The 22235-nt window shown below is 43.6% G+C and overlaps 1 protein-coding gene across 1 annotated transcript; it reads left to right on the top strand.

The window, feature by feature from the left end:
- The first annotated feature begins 1225 nt into the window (after window positions 1–1225).
- Window positions 1226–20928, top strand: EMP2 (epithelial membrane protein 2). Its single transcript, XM_017809090.1, has 5 exons — window positions 1226–1400; window positions 16431–16542; window positions 18467–18560; window positions 19876–20022; window positions 20604–20928. The coding sequence occupies exons 2-5, from the start codon at window positions 16465–16467 to the stop codon at window positions 20786–20788; spliced, it is 504 nt and encodes a 167-aa protein (XP_017664579.1). The 5' UTR covers window positions 1226–1400; window positions 16431–16464; the 3' UTR covers window positions 20789–20928.
- The last annotated feature ends 1307 nt before the right edge of the window (window positions 20929–22235 follow it).

Below are 22235 nucleotides of genomic sequence, written 5' to 3'. Positions count from 1 at the left end.
AAGCAAAGAGGCTGCACCAACACTAAAACCTGCAAGGCAGCCAAAAAGCCGAATTACGTTCTCCATCCTGCTTGCGACCCGGAGTAAATGCCATCACCCCGTTGAAGAGGGCAATTATTTTATCTACTTGAGCAGGCAAGTAGATAAAGCACCAAACGAAGGTGGAAATGCAGTGTTAGCCAGCGGCGATGATGGTCAGCGAACCCCTCCAGAAGACGGGGCTTCGTGAGCCGCGGGCAGTGACCCCGCTCTCACCTGCTGCCCGGGCATGGCTTTATGAGCGCAGATTTCCTCAGATCTACACACACACACAGACACTTCTTCCTCCGTGACGAACAAGCCCAGACCAGCGATGGCAGCCTGGCGTGCCGGGCTCCGGGCCAGGGCGGCTCTGCCCCAACATGGCACTCGCTGCCGGTCGGGGCGGCCCCGGGCTCGTCCCTCAGCGAGGGATCCGCTCGCAGCCGAGGGAAAGGGCTCCCGCCGGCGGCGGCCCCGGCGCTGAGGGGCGGGAGGCGGCGGGCCGGGTGACGGGAGGCCCCGGGGGGAGCGGCCGGAGCTCGGCCAGCTCCAAATGGCGCCTTCCCGCCCCCCTCCCCCGGACGGGCTCCCCGCCGGCCCCGGCAAGTCGCCCCCGGCCCCTTTGGGAGCCGCGGCTCCTTTCCCCCCAGACCGCTCCCGTGAGGGGGCTCCGCCCCGGGCATCGCCCCGTCCTTCCCGGGAAAGCCCTCGCCCCGCTGCCACCGTCCGTCCCGCCCGTCCCTCGCCCGCGGTGCCGGGAGGCATCGCCGCCCCTCGCCGTGCGCGGCTCCCCCTGGGACGAGCCCCCGCCGCACTCCGCGCTCGGGAGTGCCGAGTCACTCCTGCGGGAGGCTCAGAGCAGCCGAGGTCCGGGGAGAGGGACAAGCGCCCGGCTGGTGGCATCCCGTGCGCCCCGTCCAGGCGCCGCGACCCGGGGGACGGCGGGGGCAGCGCTGCTGGGACTGGGACCGGGACTGGGACCGGGACTGGGACCAGGACTGGGACCGGGACTGGGACCGGGACAGGGACTAGGACTGGGACCGGCTGCGGGGTACGGCGGGCCGAGCGCCCCCGGGGAGGGCCGGGCGGCGGCGCGCCTGGATGCCCGCCCGCCGCCGAGTGGGAACGGGCGGGGAAAAGATCCTCCCGTGCGCGCTCCGTCCCTCCCTCCCTGCCTCCGTCCCCGCGCACTCTCTCAGCCACACACACGCTGACACGCTCACACCCCTTCTCCCGCCGCCAGCGGCCGGGGGGCACTTTTGAAAGCCGCTCTGGTTCCACACCCAGCCGCCGCTGACATCATTCCCGCAGGGAGGGCGGGCGGAGGCACCGCCGCCAGACGGTCGCAGCCCGCGGAGAGCTGCCCCCGGCCCGCGCCCGTGAGTACCGCGGGGGTGCGGGGGGAGCGGGGAGGAAGAAACCGCGGAAAAAGGGGGAAAAAAAAATAAAAATCGCGGGTTTGTTTACTGCAAAACGCATTTTATTTCGGTGCCGCGCCGTCGCTGGGCCGGGCGGGGAGAGCGGCCCCGCTGCCTCGCCCCGGGCGCTGCGGCCGTCGGGGAGCGGGCCGGGCCGGGCCGAGGGGCTCCTCGCCAGGCACTCCAGGCTGGGCCAAGCCGGCGGAAAGTTCGCGCTCTCCGCGGGATGGTTGCTTTGCTTTCTGTTCTCTTCTGTAGTGAACTCTCGCCGGAGTTCGCGTGTGCTGCAGGAACGTGTGGCTGCTCTTGGCAGCTGCCCCCCCTCTCCCCCGGTGGAAGGAAAATACACTTAGATGTAATTCAGCGCAGATTTTTATGAAGTTTTTGCCAGCGTTAAACGTTTTTCCGCTTGAGTCAAACTGCAGTTTCACTCGCTGGTGGTTTCTGTCTGTATGTAATGTCCCACTTACACTGGGGAAGTTGTGTGCCAGATACCAGACAGGCAGCTCTCGGTGACATGGGTTGCCTGCAATATTGAGTATTGAATTTGAGAGGTCAGCTCCTTGTTTGGACATTTCTAGGAAGAATAGAGCACTGCTGGCCCTTCCTTAGCAGAAGGGCTTGCTCCTGCTCACAGAATGCTGCCACCAAGGAACCTGCAGCTCAGTCTCTCTGTTAATTTCTTGGCAGAAGTACTTTGTTCACATGGTGCAGGAAGATCCGTTTTTTTCCCAGCACCTGGGAATAGTATGTAAATGATAAGTAATTATTGTAGTTGAACATCTTAGAAGTATCTTCTGACTTGATACAGGGCTGTGAAGAAACCCACTGAGTAGCTCTAAAATATACACTGGATTTTCCTGGAGTTTTCCTTAGGAATTTTGAAAATAAACAGCTATGGTTGGCTAATCTCCATCAGAAAGAGAAAAAGTAGAACTTTCTCTTCACTTACTTTTAGGCTCTGTCCATACAGTGCTGGTGTGTTAACTGTGTAAAATAAGCCTTCTTGCCTGCCTGAGCAGATGTTTTTTTCTGTCAAATAAAAGTCGTCTGTAAAGACTCCTTCATTCAGACCTCTCTGGGATGTTGATTTTGAAGGCTTTGCTGTCCAGGCAGGGTAAGGTAGCTCAGGAAGGAGCGGTGTGGCTGGACTGCCAGGGCTGAGATGCCAGATGTCTGCAGATGTGGGCAGGCAGGAACCCACACAAATGGTAGGGGACTGTTGGGCATGAGTTTCATTGAGGGAAGAAACATGAATTGCAGTTTGCTGGAGAGTCCTGCTATTTTTTTGTGAGTGTGTGACAAATGCCATCGTAGGGAATGCAGCTGGAGTGCAGGTACTTACCACAGCTGGTGGCATCAAAGTGGGAGTGGAAACAAAGATATATGGAAAACCTTGGTGCCAGAAGCTGATATGAGTTTATTCAGGATAAGATGTAAAGATTTGACCTTTGCTTCAAAGACATTGAAAGAAAGAACTCTTGCTGTTCTCTGAATCCCTTGGTGAGCTTGCAGAGTTGAGTTATGAAATACTGTTGGGATACCTGAGGGAAGACTCATCCTCCATGCTGAATAAAGATGTGTACAGACTGTGTCATGCCAGCTGTGTGGCTGACATGGATGTTACCAGGTCAGCTGTCTGCCCAGCCAGGAATCCAGGAATCACGCTGCCAATAGCCATCAACATTAACTGAGATGAAATGGAGCAATACCATGAAAACTCTTAGGAGGTGATCACTTTCTTGTTAGTATGTTCACTGGGGAAGGAAAATAGTCTGTTAATATAATTCAAAATAAAAACAACGTACAATCAGTAGACAAGACACTACTGGTGTTGTATTCTTTATTTGTGGTCTGGAAAGACTTCTATCGTAAGCACACAAACAGTGTTGATTATGCTGTGGATCTGCCAGTGAGGAAAAACAGAGAATTCTATTTGCTTACACAGATTTAAAACATTGCTAATAAAGGAAGTTGTTCAACAGACTGAGCAGGTCAAGACTGAAGGCTGCTGCAACATTGTTCTCTTAGACAAGGGTTCTGTCTCAGTTCTTAGATGCTGTAGTTATTGTTGCTGGCCAACAATGCTTAGAAGAAATTAAGATCTCCATCTTATACCCACTTTCAGTTAATGCACTCAACCCCTCTTGCTTTTAGTAGCATCTCTTGCTCCACAGTTGCCTTGTGTCTTTCTCTTATTTTGTTGTCTTGTTTGTCTCAAGGTTGTTTCCCATCTTGGGTTTGACATTCCTGCAGTGATTGGAAGAAGAATATTGTGCTCATTAATTTCATGTGGATATTTAGAGAAGCAAGACTTCCCTCCACTTTTGCTAAGTATACTAGTCATATTCTATCTCCTTTCATGATGCTGTTTCCCTGTCCATTTAAAAATTAGATGGATGAGAGCACAAGGAGACTCTTCCTTTTCACCTCAGTGGCTTGAGTATATTTTGGTTTTCCACTGGCACTTCATGTTCTATTTGTGTCTTGAGCATCATCTAAGACATGACACCACCACATAAATCAGTACAAGAATGTGTTTAATTAAAGAGATAAATAGGTCTCTGGGGACAAGATCTTTTATATTGCTAGCTGGCAGATGTACTTTCCAGGTCCTCCTCCACGTTCCTGTTGGAAGAAGACCCAGCAGAATGAGGCACTGTGATACACAGGAACCAATAAGAAAGAGATTTACTCTGAAGTGAAGGAAACATTTTATGTAAAATCCACGCAATACTTCAGCACAGCCAAATTTGAAAGTAGAAAGGAATGCACAGCTTTTATTGAAATCACATTGGTCTCAGAGGGAATGCAGGGGAAACATAAGCACAACACTAAGGAATTCCATTCATGGAGCTGTTTGTTAAGGTTTGTTTAGTTTTTGGATCCTCAAAGCAAACCAGTGATCTTTGCAGTGGAGTTTCAGTCTTGGCTGTTTTTGTTGAAAGCTTTGCTATTTTAAAGAGAAGATAATATTGTAAAATATATCAAAATGTCAGGTGATGCTCATGACTTCATTAGGAAGATAAGTATCTTAATTCTTAGAAAATAAATCTTGCTGGGTGGGATTCAAGAGAAAGCCTGATGTCCTGAATTCATCCATCAAAGGAATTATTATTTCTTCACTGAATGGGGAAAATGTAATTATGCCTTTTTATTTTGCCGATGAAGTTTCATGGGCAGGTTTAATGATGGTATGTGCATGCCAGGTGAAGCCTCATAATTTGGGTGTGACCTTAAAATACAACCCTCTGGCTGTGAAGAGATCTTCACAGGAGTCTGTAGGTGGGGCAGAAAGTGGCCTGACTCAAATACCCCTTAGAGATGGCTATAGGATATATATTTATGGTTTACTGCACTGATTCTTAAACGCTGTGCTGTGTTTGGAACTGCACAGGCCTCAAACAGCCAAGGTGGGCAGTATGAACACTCCCTCGGGTGTTTGATGCAGGTGTTTCGTGTCCTGAAATACACCAAAATTCTGGTCTTCTTCCATACAGGAAGTGGCCTTCCAAAGTCTCTGGATGTCTCTGCTGAGGTGCACGTGCTGATGGTGATCTCTGTGGACTCACCTGCTCTCTAGGGCTGGCACTGCTCAATCCACAGAAACAACACACCAGCTGCTTAGTTCAAATGCAGAAACAACCCAAAGTCTGGGAGAAGAGTCTGATGTGGAGCTGTGGGGAGCTGGCTGAGCCTGCTCGTCTGTCATGTGCTAGAGGGCTTGATGTGCCTTTACCTGGCACTGTGACTGGTGTGAAATGTGGCTCTGCAGGGACCCAGGCACTCCAAGGGCCCCCAGCCTGGCCAAGGTGGATCCACAGGGCAGAGCAGAGCTGAGCTGGGGCAGGCAGAGGGGACTGGGCTGTTCCCATAGAGCACCAGGGTGTAGAAGAGCTGTGCAGCGAGTGTGCTCAAACAAGGGTTAGAAATCCTTCTACCTGGACTTGTAAAGTTCACATAGGAACCTTAAAGTTTTACTTTAATTGCGCCCATTGCAAATTAAAATGTAAAAATGGCATTCTGGAGCTAGGCTGGGTATTCAGTTATATGCTACAGTGTTGCTGTGAAACAAAGTAGTAGTAGTTGTAGAAGAGTTTGCTCTATTTTATAGCCAACTGTTGTACCATCAATAGAAATGTACTTTCACACTCTTGATAGATGATGTGTAAACTCTGAAATAACTAAAACCAAAATTTCTCAATACAGAGCTAGTCAAAGCCAAATCAAAACAAGCAGTTTGAAAATTTTACAACAGCGAGTGCAACACATTTAATTGCGAGCAATTTCCACAGAGCATCTGCCAAAGTTAAAACAATATCAGCTTTCGTTTCTGCAGAATTAAATGCATTGCTTTCAATCTGGAAAGACAGACCTTTTCTGCCTTTGTTTGTTGGTTAATTAGGTGGAACAGCATAAATCACTCGAGCTGTTCTGTTGTATCTGGAATAATCTCTGGATAAGCAGCAGTCTGTAGTGAGTAGACTCCAGGGTCTGAGATTTGCTCTCGGAACTGTGTTAACGTGTAGTCAGTGCTGCAGGTGTGCTTTTTTTTTTCTTTCTTTTCGTTGACTAACACTGAAGATACATTTAATCTGTCAACCTGTAGAAGGTCTGGTGTTATTCTTGGTCTGTCACTCCCTGCCCTGCCAAGGTATTGAACAGGGACAACCACGACACTGAAATGTGGCCTCGCAGTGATTGAGCAGGGGTGAGGCCAGGCCACACCTCACTTCAGCTATTTGCTTCAGAAGCAGGTTCCCAGGAGGCTGCTCATAGCTCGAATAGCTTATCAGTGCAGCCCCGGGTCTTTGTCCAGCTCCATGGAAGGGCTGATTCCCTGAGCCAGAGGCAGGGCTGTGCCAGCAGGCTGCAAAGAGCTCTGTGGTTCCTGACCACTGCCCTTGAGTGCTGGGAGGCAACAGTAGCCCTTAGGTCACCCTCAGACAAGGGGGACGGGCCTCGCTGTCTCTTTGAAGCTTTGCCACCCACCTGAGAAATGAATCCTCCCTTAACGCCGACTGTGTGTTGTCATGATCACTTGTGTTACTGCAGTGCCCAGCAGGCAGCACTGCTCTCAGCAGTGCCTCAAGTCTTTGCAGGAGAGGAGAGAATTCAGCAGAGTGCCAAGGGCATGGGTATCATGCAAAAGCCTGTTGAAAACAGAGAGAGACCTCAGAGAAACTGTTGGGATGGGCTTCACAGGAGTGCAGAACTGGAGGGTCCTCTCAGAACACCACGTCTGCAATACCAGATCACATAAATCCTTTTTTTGTGGAGGCTGGTCTCTTTTTCCTGTGCTGTGGTGATTGTAAGGTTGTTCCAGAATGTGATAGCTCCAAGAGTTATAATTTACATCCTAAATGTGCTCACACCTGATTTATAGCCATTTATTTTCATCTGTAAGTTAAACAGTTCTTTTTCCTTCTATGTGTTTGCCTTGACCTGCAAGCAAGTATATCCCCAGTCTGTCTTCATCTTTGAAAATGAACAAGTCAGAACGAGAAGTTCTTGCCTTCTTAAGCTTAGGAAAACAAGCTTTTAGTACTTTTAGACCAGTTTGATTGTTAAGAAGGTTTTAATGTATACCACAGCTTTGTTTATACTGAAGTGGTATCTGGTGCACAACAAGCAAACTGGCTGAACAGAGGGGATGCATTGAACACCTGAAATAATGTGTGCTTTTCTTCATTTTCTGAGAATACAGTTAAGCTCTACCCATACATACTTCAAGTTACAAACATTTTGTAACATGTTTTGCAGCTGCCTTTGTGAAAGCTCAGAGAATACATTTATGTTTTGTAAGAAACCAGAAACTGCAGTACAAAAGCAGTTCCTTCTTTCAAATTACTGCAGGGTTTTCTTAAACAATATGTGTCCTTTGAGAACTGATCTCTTGATCCATGTGGTATCTTTGATTAAAGACCATTTTTTGTTAGCATTTCCCAAAGGCATGTGATGCTCAGCATAAACTGAAGGTGGAAGAGCACAGGGAATGATTATGATGGGAATTAAGAGATTAATTGTAACCCTTTCAGGTGTTATTTAGTAATATGGCAGCCTGCCTTACACCACTGTGGGTTGTGTTGGGATTTAGATGTAGACATAAAACAGCTTAAATCTGAGATTATCTAGCATAAAAGTACAGTTACAAGAAAAAGTGCTTTAGAGAAAAAGAATAATACATGGAAGATTTACTTTTGAGGAAGATGCTGGTTTGTGCTGCTAGAGGAGGAAAAACATTGTCTTTCTGCTGAACACACATAACCCTCTAAAGAGCAGCTTTGAAAAGATGAAGGCTTAAAGACTATAACTCAACTACACCTGTAGTCAAGGGTCTGCCAGTGTAGGCAACTGACTCCTGTACCTGCTAAATTGTCTTCTCAGCATATACTGGCTGTTCCATTTCTCTTCCAGGTTTTGATGGAGTGTTTGAATACATGTATCTTGAATTTTTTAAGCTTCAGGCTATTTTTTATTTTTTTTAGGACTTTCAGGTGAGACGTCAAAAGGCACATTTTCCCTGTAGGTGACACTTCCCCACCGCCAACAGGGCATTGTGTTCCTGTTTTCCCAGAGGTCCTGCTGGTTTTCTTCTGCTCAGTCTGCCCACAAAGGCTTCATGGCAGAGTGATTTTCCTCTACAGTGCACAAAGCAGGGCCATAGTGCAAGGAGTGGTAGGGCAAGTCTAAACCCAGTCCAGACTTGTTTGCAAATAAACGACTGACAGAGTTCCAGAAGTGGCAGCAATGCTGGCATCCCTGGGTCAAAACTTTATTAAAGGCATTCCTGAGAAATTAGAAACGTCAGCTTCTTTGGGTCTCTGTGCCCAAAGCTAGCACTTTGCATTTTTGCTGCAGTTTGTTTGTTGGGTTTTTTGGAAATGTATGGAACAGCAGGGTTATAATTTCCCAGACTTTGGAGTTCTGTCTTGACAGCACAGATCTAATGAGGAGAATGGGGTGAGAAGGGAGGAGGTCCAGGGAAGGTCTGCCAGACCTGACTGTAAGCACCATCTGTTTCCCTTTTGGTAACTAGGTAGGATTTCTGAGGAGGAGCCTAGATTTAGTGTTTATGAAGGCAATTCAGAAAGAGCTGGATGGGTGTTTCAGCATCCCCTCACACCTGGGTGAGAGGTAGGCCAAGAACATGAGCTTGTTCACTGTAAGTTTGCTATTGCACAGGGAGTCCCACCAGTACCAGGAGGATGGACAGACATCCAACTGCTGTAATAAAAAAGGTTTGACTAAGCTCTAGGTGCACATTTATATTAGTCGTGGTGCACACACAAAGCAGACCTCAGGGCTTTGGTTGCAAGGTAAGATTTTCTGAAAGAAGATGGATAAAAACTAGGTCGTATCATGTCTTGCCAGTTTGTCTCCAAGCCCCTGTATTTCACTATCAAAATACAACAAATTGACTGTAATTGTGGTGAAGGTTGCTGGGTCTTAACACAGTCTACTGCAAGGGCACCAACAAATCCAGATCTGGCAGGATGACTCTACTTTCATTTTCTGCCATTAAGTTAAAAAAAACATAAATGTTGTAATTCAAATAGAGCTCTAGAAAGTGGTGTGGGTTAAGTTTTGCTGTATTGATTTCTTTTTTTTTTTTGCCTTACTGTGGTTGAGTGCACGGAACATTGATTCATTTCCTTCTGATTTCCTTGCTTTGTGGGGAAGGACTTTGAAAAGCAGCTGGAAGTGACAAGCTCTCTTCCTTCCACATAAAACAGGTAGCACAAAGAGCTGTGGGCTTGAGTGCATTCTCAATGAAGTGATTGATCATAAACAAAAAGAGCGGATGGTGTCTGTGCCATCTAGGGGCTGACAGGACACTTACCCTTCTTGATTCCAAGTCCATCATCAAGTAGGGGGGTGAAATTTTATTTCATGAAGAGCATTGCTTGGCTTCATACCAGGAAGAAATTGGGTGGGAGCCCATCTGTGGCACAGACTGTAACTCTTCCTTTGCACTTCCCTCCTGGGTCTCTATTCAGTGTTGGAGAGGTCTAGTCAGAGCCCACCAGCACCTCTTGGAGGTGTCCTGGCTGGCCAAGGAGATCACTGGTTGAAGGAGGACATGCTGTTTCTGTACTGACTGTTAGCTGTGTAACCCCTGAGCAGGAAAACAGGTCAGGATTTGAATGTACACTTGAACATGAAGAATAGGTTGGAGAGGGTCCAGTTCTACAATCTGTTCAGTTCCCTGAACACAGAATATTGAGCACAAATACAGAGACTTCCACATCTGTTGGTAGACCTATTTTGTTAATTACTGAGTTACATTTATAAATAAGACTTTAATAAAAGCAAAACCTCATTTTCTATGTAGTTTGTGCACCTGTGAGCTCTAATAGTAGCAGCTCACTTCATGCACCAGAGAACTATCAATATATTTTTCAGGGATTCTTGGCAGCAAAGCCTTTGCATGCTGTTTATAAACCTACCTGCAGTGTTAGCTTTAAGATTAGCACTTCTGTCCTATGAAATGTTTAAAGGCTGGTTCTCTAAAGTAAGGCTCCAAAGTCATCATGTAAAATAAAACTAGATTGCTTTAGCTGTGTTTTCCAATAGGCATTGATGACACAGGAAAAGAGACAGAAAAGTACAAGATGTGCTTATCCTTTCCAGATTTCTTGCATGATTGAAGGGTTCTTCTGTAGCTGCCATGGACAGGATCCAGATGTGTGGCAGCAGGGCAAGAGCAGAGCAACCCCTGGGGGGGGTGAGGGCAGGGAGGATGGGCAGCTGTGCTGGGCACCTGTGCCAGGGCAGCCTTGCAGCTCGGGCACATGGACAGGTTAACTCTACAGCAACAAAAAATGCCAGGCAGGTGATCCAATGGAAATGGATGAATGTACAGATACCACAGACTGTGAGTAGGGTGAGAGCAATAGTCAGCTTGGAGAACATGTAGAAAGAAAGCATGAGTTTGGGTATTACCTGCCTTGTTTTAAGGAATATACTCCAAATTATATCTTGTGATGTTGGTGCTCCCAACTGTTAAATTAACACAGGCAAAAAGAATAAAGAAACTTGAGTAAGTTGTTTCAACTGGTGTAATTATTCCCTTGGTGTTACATTTCCTGATTTTCTTGTCCTTTATGTTGTTTCATATTTAGAGGTTAGAGGACTGTTGAAATCATCAAAGCTTTTGCTGGTTTGGGAGAAATTCTGCCTTCTCAACTTACTTCACTTTTGGTTCCAGTTCTGAGAATCACATAAGAAAAACAGAACGCTTCATAGTTGGTAAAAGAAAAAAAAAACAGAAGAAAGTTAACAGTATCACTCTGTTCCTTATAAACCAGGGAGTTTTATGCAAGTTTAGAGATAATGGTACAGGCAAAATGTGAGCCAACTTCTGAGTTTTCTGTCATGAGACACCAGGAGATGTGGCACAAGAACTCAGAGCAAAACAAAATGATCATCATGTAAATCCAAACATCTTGTGATGCATCACAAGATGACAGACTTCTCATGCTACAAGTATACAGACTTTTTCTTCTAAATTCACATATTCAGTCTTAATTACAGCACTGAGGGGCAGAAGAATTGATAATGAAGAAGGTTTGCTTTGATTCAGTGTTACACCAGTGACCTCAAGAAAGTTCAGCTGGGCCGGGTGCTTGTTGATGGCCCAAAGACCTGCTGTTCGAGTTGCAATGAAACATCTCAGCACAGAGAGCTGCAGGTCTGGTAACTTGTTTAGCAGGATCGTCTGCCCCTTCTCTTGGGTGTGTCTTTCCAGCACACTGAACGTGGGTGAGGAGCAGTCTGCACACCCCCAGCCTGGGTCTGCACAGAGCAGGAGCTGTTCTGCAGTGATTTCGGTGTTTCTGAGCATAAACCAGGATTGTCTGTGCTGAGATCTCCTCATACGTGGACTCAGATGAAGATGATAGAAAAGCCTGACTTGATCTGAGGAAGTGAGGGCAGCAGCCAGTGTTGGAGGGTAAGCTTTAGCCTTTCCAATGCAAATGAGCACAGGATAAACATACTGTACTATGGACGTGTTTCTCTGGTTGCAAAAATCAAGTATGCACAAACATGAGAAACAGCCTGGCAGCAGAGTTGAACTGCATGGGAAGGAACGAAAGCATGTGTTGTGGAGATGACATCTGGGCTGGAAAGTAGGGGTAAAACTTCTGCTAAGAACTGTCAAAGACTGTTTTCATTTTTGCTTGCTTGCTGTACTAAACAGCAGAAAAAAATCAAATAGTCATGTTTCTTTGTACTGATGGACATTAAAGATAAACTTTATCTTAAAGATAAACTGAGGCTTTTTTTACAGGGGGGTGTGTGCATGTGTAATTTGACATAGGGAGGCAATCCAGTTTTGTAACATGTTTGCTTAGTACAGTACAGAAATGTTGGAAACCCTGGCCTGGATACCTTATTTTACTGTGCACTTTCTGTGACTGTTGTACTGTTCTATCTCGTATGGAGGTACTTGTCTCTGCCTGTCCAGAAGATTTGAGCAGAGGCCCTTCTTAGCCACTTCTTGTAAAGCTCATCAGGCTCTCACATGGAAGGTGCCAAACTACTGCTTCTAACAGCCTGTGTGACTGCTGTGTTTATCCTCCCTGTGCAAAACAAGGTAGCATTGGAGTATTACCCAGAACCAGTTCTTCTGCACCCATTGAAAAAAACCTCTGCTCTTAATACAACTGGCCTTCTGTTTTCAATGTGTTTTGTGTAAGTATCCTGCAACTTAACAGCATTTGTGGGAAACTTTATTACCACAGCAAATCTGGATTGTTCAGTGGGATTCTCATAACTCACTCTCTCTGGATTCAGTGGCAGTCTGCACTTGCTGCTCAGCAGGACCTGTGCATTTCTGCCTTACCCCATCCTTTGTGAAGTGGTATTAAGTGCTGAGCCTTGCAAGTGAAAGAATTCGGGTCGGCATCCAATGTCATTCTTACTCTGGCACCCAAATCTGTTTTCAATGTCACAGGTGATGAGCTAAGTCAAATGTAATGTTCTCTTTTGTCAGAGCTTTGCTGGAGGTTCGTAGAGGGAGGTTGCTGAAAGAGCTGCAGCTTGACAGGAGAGCAGAGCTGGAAGGGGCCTCTGAAGGTCTCTGGTGCAGACTCCAACTCCAAGCAGGGGGTTAGCTCAGGACATTCTGGGCCTTGCTTCAGTCAAGTTAGGAAAATGTCCAAGAATGGAGATCCCACAGCCTCTTGGGCTGTGTTCCAGTACTTAATCATGCTCATTGAATGTAATTAATACTTTTTTTTTCACAATTGGAGTATTCCTTGTTGCAACTTGTGGCTGTTGCCTCCAGTCTTTTCATCATGTACTTCTGGGAAGAGTGGCTCCATCATCTCCGTTAAAAGATAGTTTAGTGTGTCCAAAAAGCCTTTCTCTTATGTGTGTGTGTGTGTGTGAAAACTATTAAAAGAATTCAAACCACTTTGGGAAATGATGAACAATATCTGTGCCTAAAGGCAGTGTACTTAAAATCATGAACTCCTTGACTTGAGAGCATAGTGTGTACCACTGCAAATGAGAGAAAGTGAAAAATCACTCTGCCCAGGGAGCTTTTCTTCATTTTCTCTGTAATCAAGAGACTAAAACAGAAGAGTTGAGCATTGATTCATTTAAGAGAAGGCTCCTGCAAGAGCAAGAAGCCTTTAAAGCAGCGTGTATTGGCACTGATAATAGGGCAGGGCTTCCAAAGCTGCTAAATAGCAGTGGAAAAAATTACTACAGAGCCCCCTATCACATCACAATCACATCACATCACATCACATCACACAGATACCAAAGTTTTACTTGAAAGAGTCTGATAATTTCTATGCATCTTCTTAATACAGCTGTTTCCAGATTCCCATTCCCTTAATAGTGCAAAGTACAAGATTCCCAAATTTAGGTGATTTAAAAATGTATTTGCTCTTCTTACAGACAACCCCTTTTAAGCAATATTTTGCATAAATTAATTAAATTAAATAAAATGTAAGAGAAGATAGGATTTTAATCTAACTCAAATTGCTGGTGGTTCTGTTGAGCAGAATTGGTTCAGGCAGGTTAAACAGCAGTTTGCTCTTGCTGGTACCCTCCATTTTAAAAGAGTGAGGCAAAAGCCTCTGGCAGGTGGCAGCTTCCAAAGGGGCTTCAGCTGCTGAGAAAAGAACTGGGAACAATTGTGAACCTGAAGAAAGCCCTTGAGAAACAGTTAATAGTGAACAAGAAACAAAGAGGAGTCCAGCTAGTCTGCAGAACAGGATGTAACCAAGGTGTTTGGTTAGTAATACATTATTAGAATTCTGAATCTTAATGCAAAGGGTGTTCTCAGACATTCTCCATGTGAAGACATAACTGTTCCCCTCCCTTGCTCATAGGAAGAGGAAAGGAGCTGCCTGCTGCTGGGAGAGGTACCAGGCTTTGTCCTTGGAGGAGGAAGAGGTTCTTGCTGAGGGAGTGGAAGGATCTTGAGTCTCCAAAGTGAGCTTTTAAATTTCAGCATTGTCTGGAGTGAAGGAGGACTAATAGTTCCTTCTGAGAGATCAAATCCAGAATTTCTGCCTTGAGAGGGATGCAGACACTGTAGTAGCTTTTGTGTCATTGCTTGGCTGCATCGTAGGAGAGGACAGCTGCTCTTTGCTTCCTGCCCACAGATCACACAGTTTCTCTGGATCTCTCCTGGATAACTGGTTCTTGCTGTCTTTTCCTGGTATTAATTACTTGGAAATGGCCTTTCCTTCCTTTCCCCCAGTGTACTTAATCCCTGTATCCATGTATCTCTGTGCACACAAAACAAAAATCTGTTTCATTCAATCTTGGCTTTATTTGGGTAAAACATAAAATGTTTTCTTCTCCTCATCAGCCATACATGTTTATCCATCCTGTTTGAAACACTTCTGTTTATGGCTGAAAAGAGTAAAGCAAAAACATTGACTTGACTGAAGATTAAGTGGATTTTTCTGTGCCGACAAGTCTTGATTTTGCAAGATGGGTTTTAATTAGGTTACGTTTTTTGGTCTCTCTTACTTTGTGATACTTCATGTAATAAGATGAAATTGTATTGTTACTCTTAAAATAATACTGAGTATAATTTGACTCTCTCTCCTTATATGGCAAATGACTGTTGCATTATTGTCTGCTTAGATACCATCAGTGCAAGAAATGAAACTCAGAAAAAAACCAGCCACAAGACAAGAGGGGTGCTGTGCAAACACTGGTACATTTCACAATGAAAATATTTTGGTGTGGCATTATACAAACCCACAAAATATCTTCTTTTCCTTCTTCCTTCCCTTCATTCAAGCAAGGCTCGATGGAGAGCCATGAATGACATTTCTAGAAGCAGAACTGGATTCAGAGGACCTTGAGTCATGCAGCAGAATGGGCTTGTTGGAGGAAATTGTCACTTTCTGTTCTTTGTTGTGGCCGAGAAGGCAAAGTTTAACAGAGAGGAAATGGGAAGGAATACAAACTTGAGTAGCTGCTTTTCCTATTTTAGGATTTGACTTGGCTCTGCCATTCAGTCATTGCAATTAGATATGGGTATAAGGTTATCCCATCATTTTTCTCAGGAACACTTTCATACTGTTTGCCTTTGATCTTGTAACACTGTACTGCAGTGGAGATGTAAAGGATTAGCCTGGAATTTTTGTCTCACTTCAATGTGTTCTTACACTGTCGATTATGTTCTTGTTGAAGTTTTGCAGAGTAGTTATATTTTGACCCAGTGGGAATTGCAGGGGATCTGCTTTAAAGATGCTGTCAAAATAGTCCTTTTATTTGGTTAAATTATCCATGTGGTTCATGATTCTAGAAAATAGCAGAAGAAAGGGGGTTAGACATTAAAAAAATCATGGAAGTCCTGAAAAAAAAAATCATAACTTCCCTTTCTTCTGGATATTTGCTGTGTTATGTGAATGGATCATTTGACATGAGATGTGTCCAAAGCAAAGGAAGGGGATAAACATGCATTAATGTATTGATGAATGATAACATGCAGATAATGTACAGAACTGTGCACCTTAAATGCAAAGAGAAGATCTGCAAGACTGCACGTTCCTTATAGCATATAACATATATTAATTGGCAAGTATTTCTACACATAAAGAGATATACCAAGCAATTGCACTTTTCTGTCTATTAGAAACAGTATTTTTCCCTACCCTATTTGTTTTGTGCTTACAGATTTCCTAGGAATTCCATTTAAATACAGCTTCTGGTTCCTTTGTACATAAGAATACTTTTTTTTTCATGTGAAATGTGAAATTGTAGGAATTGGGTTAGATAAGGTATAAAGATAATTGGTAGCCTACAGAGAGTATTAAGTGACTGAACATAAAATAACTAGCTGGGGTATTACAGGACTAGTGGGTTTATTCAGCCCTACCAGTCAAGGCAATGTATTGAAGAAAATGATAGTCCTTAGGCATTACATTATTTAGTGGATAAAACTTGCAGCCATATGAACAGAGGACATGAGACCTAAGCTACAACATAGTTGTTACTAAATCTAGGAGGTAGTTCTTGATGCACTTAATTTTGTTCTACAAGCATCTTTTTGAAATCTTTGAAAGGAGGGTTGAAAGAAGACTTTGCTATAGCCCTTGGAAGTTCCAATATCATGTGCACGTGAGGCTGTGATTTGAAAAGCACTGCTCTAAAAGCTACCATGAAGGACTTTTCCATCCTTGCTGGAGAAGCGCACAGAAAGAAACTTCTCTGTGTGTTTATTCACTGCAGCCATCTCGCTGGAAGGTTGCAAAATGCACCTCTTGGCTTCATGTCAAGTTGTGATTCATTTTAACACCTGTGATGCCAGTTAAGTATCTCTGGAGGTAGAACTTGTGCTGTGGAACTCAAACTGCATCCGATGTTCCTGACTCTTTAACAGCACCTCACACCTCACAGATCCGCTGATGCTGACCTGGACTGCTCAGAGCCACAGCAAAGCAGTGTAACTGCAGGTTGATTCACTGACAGCTTTTAAAGATTGTTCCTATTTGCCCTTCTGTTTGACAGATTGATCTCAGACTAAAGCCTCCCCAGAGCAAGGATGTTGATTCTCCTGGCTTTCATTATTGTGTTTCACATAACCTCAGCAGCACTGCTGTTCATCTCAACTATTGACAATGTAAGTGCCATTTCTTCTCTTTTTCTCTCAAACATGCAGGCGTTTCTTTGCTTCATAAAAATTGAGTTTTTCTTCTCTAGTTGTCTTCAACTTGCTTATTGAAAGCGCGTAAGGTGGAGCTATGGGACTCGGTTTGGCTGGATATGAGGAAAATGGGGGGAAATCTACTGTCCTTTTATGTCAAATATATGAAGTCAAACAGCTCATGATTAATGTGTGGGGAGAATTTCAGTCAAGGTGTGCTTTGCCTCAGAAATGGTTGTCCAAGATGCCCAGGTAAATCATGAGAGACCCCAAGAATGTATCTGTGTCTATACAGTTGAAGCAGTTTCAGCACAAAGTTTTAGAATAATTTCTATTGTATTCTTTTCAAATTTCCATTTTATTTTTGTGACCAGAAAGAATTTCCCTTCCAATATTTACATCTAGCTTTTAATTGAATTTTCCTCTTTCCAAAACAGCCCACTGTCCTGATCAGTAGTCTGTGCTCTTTCTTTCTCCAAGAGGTCTGGTGTGTACAGGCTTCTGAGATTAAAAAATTTGCTGCTGAAAATACTTCACTGTTGAGTGAAGCTGGTTTGAATCCCATGGTCTTTTCCAAGACTGTGCTCCAAATGAAATGATGTGTTACCCACAACTATTTCTTGCAAAGTTGTACAAACTCAGATGTTATCTTTCAGTCAGCTGGTTGATTTGTTCCACGGAGGTAGGTCATTAATTGAGCACTAGAGCAGGTTGTCTTACCCTGTTCCTTTGAATATTTAGAAAGCAAGGACAGTGAGCAAAGCAACTTATTCTTAGTTCAAGTCTGCTACATACAAACCAAATTATTACAGAAATAAACCCCTGCTTTGTCATTAGGTACTTTTTAACAATTGCAAACTTAAACTGTGGAACCACCTCCTGCTAGGTTTAATGATCTTAAGAGGCTTTTTATAGTCATGAAAATAACTCTGAAAGGATTATACAGTGCTCAGAGCTGAAAAATAATATATTGAACTTGGACTGCAAAATCTAAATGAATGGCATCCTGAGAAAGTAATGCTTTTTCTTAAAACACAGCGTTGTTATTACACATATTCCTGCTACCATAATATATTATAGTTTTTACTGCAGTATTGTTTGCAAAGCTGCACAGTAAGCTGTGAGGTTTCTGGAATGTCTCTTTCAGCAGCAGATCCTACCAGGAGTCATATTTATAAGTCATATTTTGTACAACTCTAGTCAAAACAAAGGCCTGGGTAGCTATTGGAACGGGAATGGGTTTCCTGAGGAAATGCCACTTGTGTGGAGTGCTTGTCGTTTTGCAGGCTACCATAAAAATCTGTTCAGACACTGCAGTGCCATTTTGCCTGGAATGTTAAAACCTCAAAACAGAAATACCACAGGAGGATCTTAATTTGTCAGATGCCAAAGTGTTCATAGTGCATTTGTCCATTGACAGCACAGCTGCATTACACTGAGATTTATCAATTCAGTGCCAGGAACCAGAACATTTATAAAGGATTCTGTTTCATAGATGTATACCCTGCTGTTTCCTGCAAATTAGCAAATGCTGTGCCTTCAAAGAGGTGTGCATCCTAAACAGGGTCTGGATGTACAAAGCACATCTTGCCTAGGTGTCTTATGGAGAGAGCAGTCACTGACTGCCCGAAATTTCTGCCCAAACAGTGGAAACCCCTTGTGCTTTGGGATGTTTAAGATTCCCTCTCCTACCTTACAGAGGTCTAAAATGAGAATGACATGGGGATGATATACCCCTTATTCCAAAAGGCCATTAAATCTCAAATTTAGTTTGAGTGATTAAGTATCAAAAATGAACAGAAAATCATTCCAGCTACTGTACAATTGATGGACAACTAAGGAGTTCTGTGGGATTTTTTGAATTTTTTCCCTGTAAGAGCTCTTTACTTTTACTTTGCAGGCCTGGTGGGTAGGAGATAACTTTTCTACAGATGTCTGGAGAATGTGTACCACGAATACTAGCACCTGTCTGGCTATTACTGATCAGTTCAGAGGTGAGTGTCTCTCCGTGCCTATGTCTCTGTTCCTTTAGCAGGTCTGCTGAAATTGCTATGAAATCTGCAGGGGCCATAATGTAATTGTTCAAAAATCTGCATGCCCTAACTGCACAGGTCTTCCAAAAAGTTTAATAGTGGTTTTTGATTTTGGAAAAGCAGCTGTTCCAGCAATTTCTGTGAGAGGAAAGCAGAAGAACTGTCACAGGCACTTAAAAGCCCAGTGCAAGAGAGTAAACACAAACAACTAACAAGAAGTGCTAAAGAGTTGTTAAAAAATTAGATCGGATAAAAACAGTAAAGTCATCTGAATCTGATAGAATTTGCCTCAGAATTGAATTTGCAAAGAAGAACTTAAAAAATACTGGCTGTGCACAAGAATGGGGGGAAAAGTGGAAGACAGAACACAAGCTGGAGTTTTAACAAGGAGGCCTTAATATACAACCCAGCATAATATCCTGCTTTACAAAAAATAAATGTGTTCTCAAATGTTACATTTGCTTTATTTCTGCACCTTCAACTTGGGTGTATATTGAAGAGGTAGATAATTTGAAGAGCTGTGTGCCCATGAAATAATTTTGCTTTTGAGGCATCAGGTTGGTTCAGGGCCTCTAACCTGCAGTGAGATGATCCATCACACATGGATTTAAGGGTTTGCATCTGATGTATTGCTGTGCATCCACTGCAGGCAGGTCCCCAGACTGGTGGATGATGGGTAGCTCAGGAATGTTTGCTGCTCCCAGAGCTCTGACTGCAGTGGCTGTGCTGGAGGAGAGGGGTTGCAGGAGCTCAGCCTGGCTGGAGCGTGGCTGCAAAGTTACACAAAGCAGCTACACGTAGTTAAAAATTTATTGGTTACTTTTTTAGCTCCTGGTTATAGGGAAGTCATTGACAGGATAAAAATCCGGATCGGAGGAATCTTTTGTGCCGAGTGTGGATATCCTGTCTGGTTACATCTCCCTGGATAGGGCTGTCTCCAGGTCTGGTTGGAGGCTGGGGTCTGCCTTTGTGAGCCATTTGGGACAGCTGGCAGTTGCACTGTGCTTTTAGTACACTGATGGTAGCACAGGATGTGGTGTGGGAGGAATAGCCTCTTCAGTATTTTTATTCAGTTTTATGAGAAGCTTTTAAGAGTCCTCAAACCACTGACTGCATCAATATACCAAGGAGGCAGGGAAGAACCACCCTGAGGCAATGCACAGCGGGCTTGCTGTGTCTGCTGGACTCCTGCTTCCAGGACATAGCTCTGCCCCTCATTGCAGGAGGAGCCGAAGAGAGAAACTATTTTTAATCAAGGCTGCTTTTGTTTCTGCAGAGTATCAATCGATTCAGGCTGTTCAGGCTGCCATGATCCTATCTACTATCTTCTGTTGTGTGGCATTTCTGGTTTTCATTCTTCAGCTCTTCCGTCTCAAGCAAGGAGAAAGATTTGTGTTAACCTCAATCATCCAGCTCCTGTCATGTGAGTGATTTTTCAACACTTGTAACTTTAATGATGTTTTCGTGAAAGTAAGGAAAGGGAAGGGGAAAAAGGTTTCAAGAAGAATGAGCTGCATGAGGAATTTGTAGGGCTCTTGAGGCCACAGCTTATCCTTCATATTTGTTTAAACAGTGAACTGCTCCATTCTTTAATGTTGAGGGAGTTAAAACATGGATGTCATCACTGCTCAGAATAAAGTAATTTAAACTTGGAAGGGAAAGAATTTGAGATTCTGAACTTCTTGAACAAGTTAAATAACTCCGTAATTGTTACAGGCAGGTACTCTGTTTTTCGTCAGTCTTTAGAACTATCCAGATGTTCAGAATTGTTTTCTGTTCATTGCAAATAACACAGATACACAACAGCACTTCAAATTTAATCCATGCCAAAGAAACTGAGAATATGACCTGAAATGCTTCCAGCTTAGTCTGAGGATGGAAAACAAGTGTCTGCAAAGAAAGGACATCGGTGGAAGCAGCTGACAGAAGAGAGACAGTGAATAGTTATATATATATTGATAATATTTCAAGATGCTAAACTTTATTATTTTCTTCCTCCTCCAGGTCTGTGTGTTATGATTGCAGCTTCCATTTACACAGACAGGCATGAAGAACTGCACCAGAGCTATGAATATAGGATGGAAGTTTCTAAAGGCCAATATGGCTATTCATTTGTCTTAGCCTGGATTGCATTTGCCTTTACCCTGATCAGTGGTGTGATGTACTTAGTATTAAGGAAGCGTAAATAAATGTCAGCAGTTAGTTATTTCTGTCACTGCAGTACAAAACCAAATTCCAGTAACCATTTTGTATATAATCCTTTACATGGTTTTGTAGTAAAGGTATTGTTTCTCTAAAAATGTACTGTGTTCTTGATATGAAACAAATCCCAAAAAAAAGAAGGCAGGTGAAATGGGATGCTGGGCACCTACAGGTCAGGGGTTGGAGCAGGACAGAGCCAAGTTGTTTCTTTTACATATTTCATCATCATATAAATGGTTTTCCCTTTACCAGACATTAACAGTTTTTTCCTGGCCTCTCGAAGATTACAAATAAAGCCCGTGCAAATTAGTTTATAAGCAATATGCTAACTGTATTCCTGGACCAGATGTATCCCTTTGGAATGTGTTAAATATAAGGGGGTGTAAAAAAATGAGGCCCAGATCACAATGAAAAAGGAAAGAATTATAAAGCCCAAAGCTGCACTGAGAGTGTCTGTCCTGGCACTGGACCAGTGTTCTGCTCTTTGTAATGTGCAGTAAGTGTCATCAAGTTTTTATTAAAACCACTTGCTTTGCAAAAGTAAACAACTCCTTTTTGTACTCCAGCAAATGTTTCTCTTCTTCTCTTTCACATTTAATTTAAGCACAGACCCTTTGGCGGGAGAACTCCCTGGCAAATTCACTGTTCAGCTGGGACCAGCACAGTCTGAGCAGTTAAGGAATACCCCACTCCAGTCCTAAATCCCTTTATTTTTGCCTTGTGTGTAGCCTTTCTGCAGGGTAGAACAGGAAAACAAGCATCACAGTGCCTTCATCTGTAGCTTTCCAAGCAAATTAGTGATCAAGCAATGCCAAATTTAGGTTTTTACAGCCAAACTCAGCATGGTTATTACACTGGGTTCTTATCATGTAGTGATTTCATGGTTAATATGGCCTTTACAAAAGCATTCCCTGAGTCTGCCCATTAGGAAATTGGCCTTTAAAAAATTCATTTTAAATTGTTTTGTGGATTTTACTGGAACTAAACACTACTACTAAACAAATCAGACTGCAATTATTATGCTTATGAATTCCAGACTAGGTTTTAAAGATAAAATGACTTGGTGGTTTTTATTTTTCAGTAATTTTGTGAGCTAAATCTGTGCTGTAATACCAGGCTTAGCTGCTCAGCAGTGTAATACTGACTTTGGGTGATGGTGATTTTGGAGTTGGGAGATCAGTGTGGAGAATGAAGTGGCCTTTTCTGGTTAGTCACAGCTTTGATGCTTAAGTACAGATCTGACTTTTTAAAAGCTCTAACCATTTATTTATTTCAGTGTGTTCACTACAGCTGGCCCAATACCCAGGCAATAAAATAGTAGAATAGGTTTTGAATGAGGTATTTAGAAGAAATTCAGTCTCACAAAGTAGTGCAGCTCTACTGGAGTTAATGCTGACTACATTATACCTCAGTTAATGGATAATTATTATGATG

Source organism: Lepidothrix coronata, unplaced genomic scaffold, assembly GCF_001604755.1.
Source record: "Lepidothrix coronata isolate B3197 unplaced genomic scaffold, Lepidothrix_coronata-1.0 Scaffold24, whole genome shotgun sequence".
Taxonomy (NCBI): domain Eukaryota; kingdom Metazoa; phylum Chordata; class Aves; order Passeriformes; family Pipridae; genus Lepidothrix; species Lepidothrix coronata.
The sequence above is the reverse complement of the archived record's forward strand: the minus strand, read 5'-3'. Positions and strand labels throughout refer to the sequence as shown.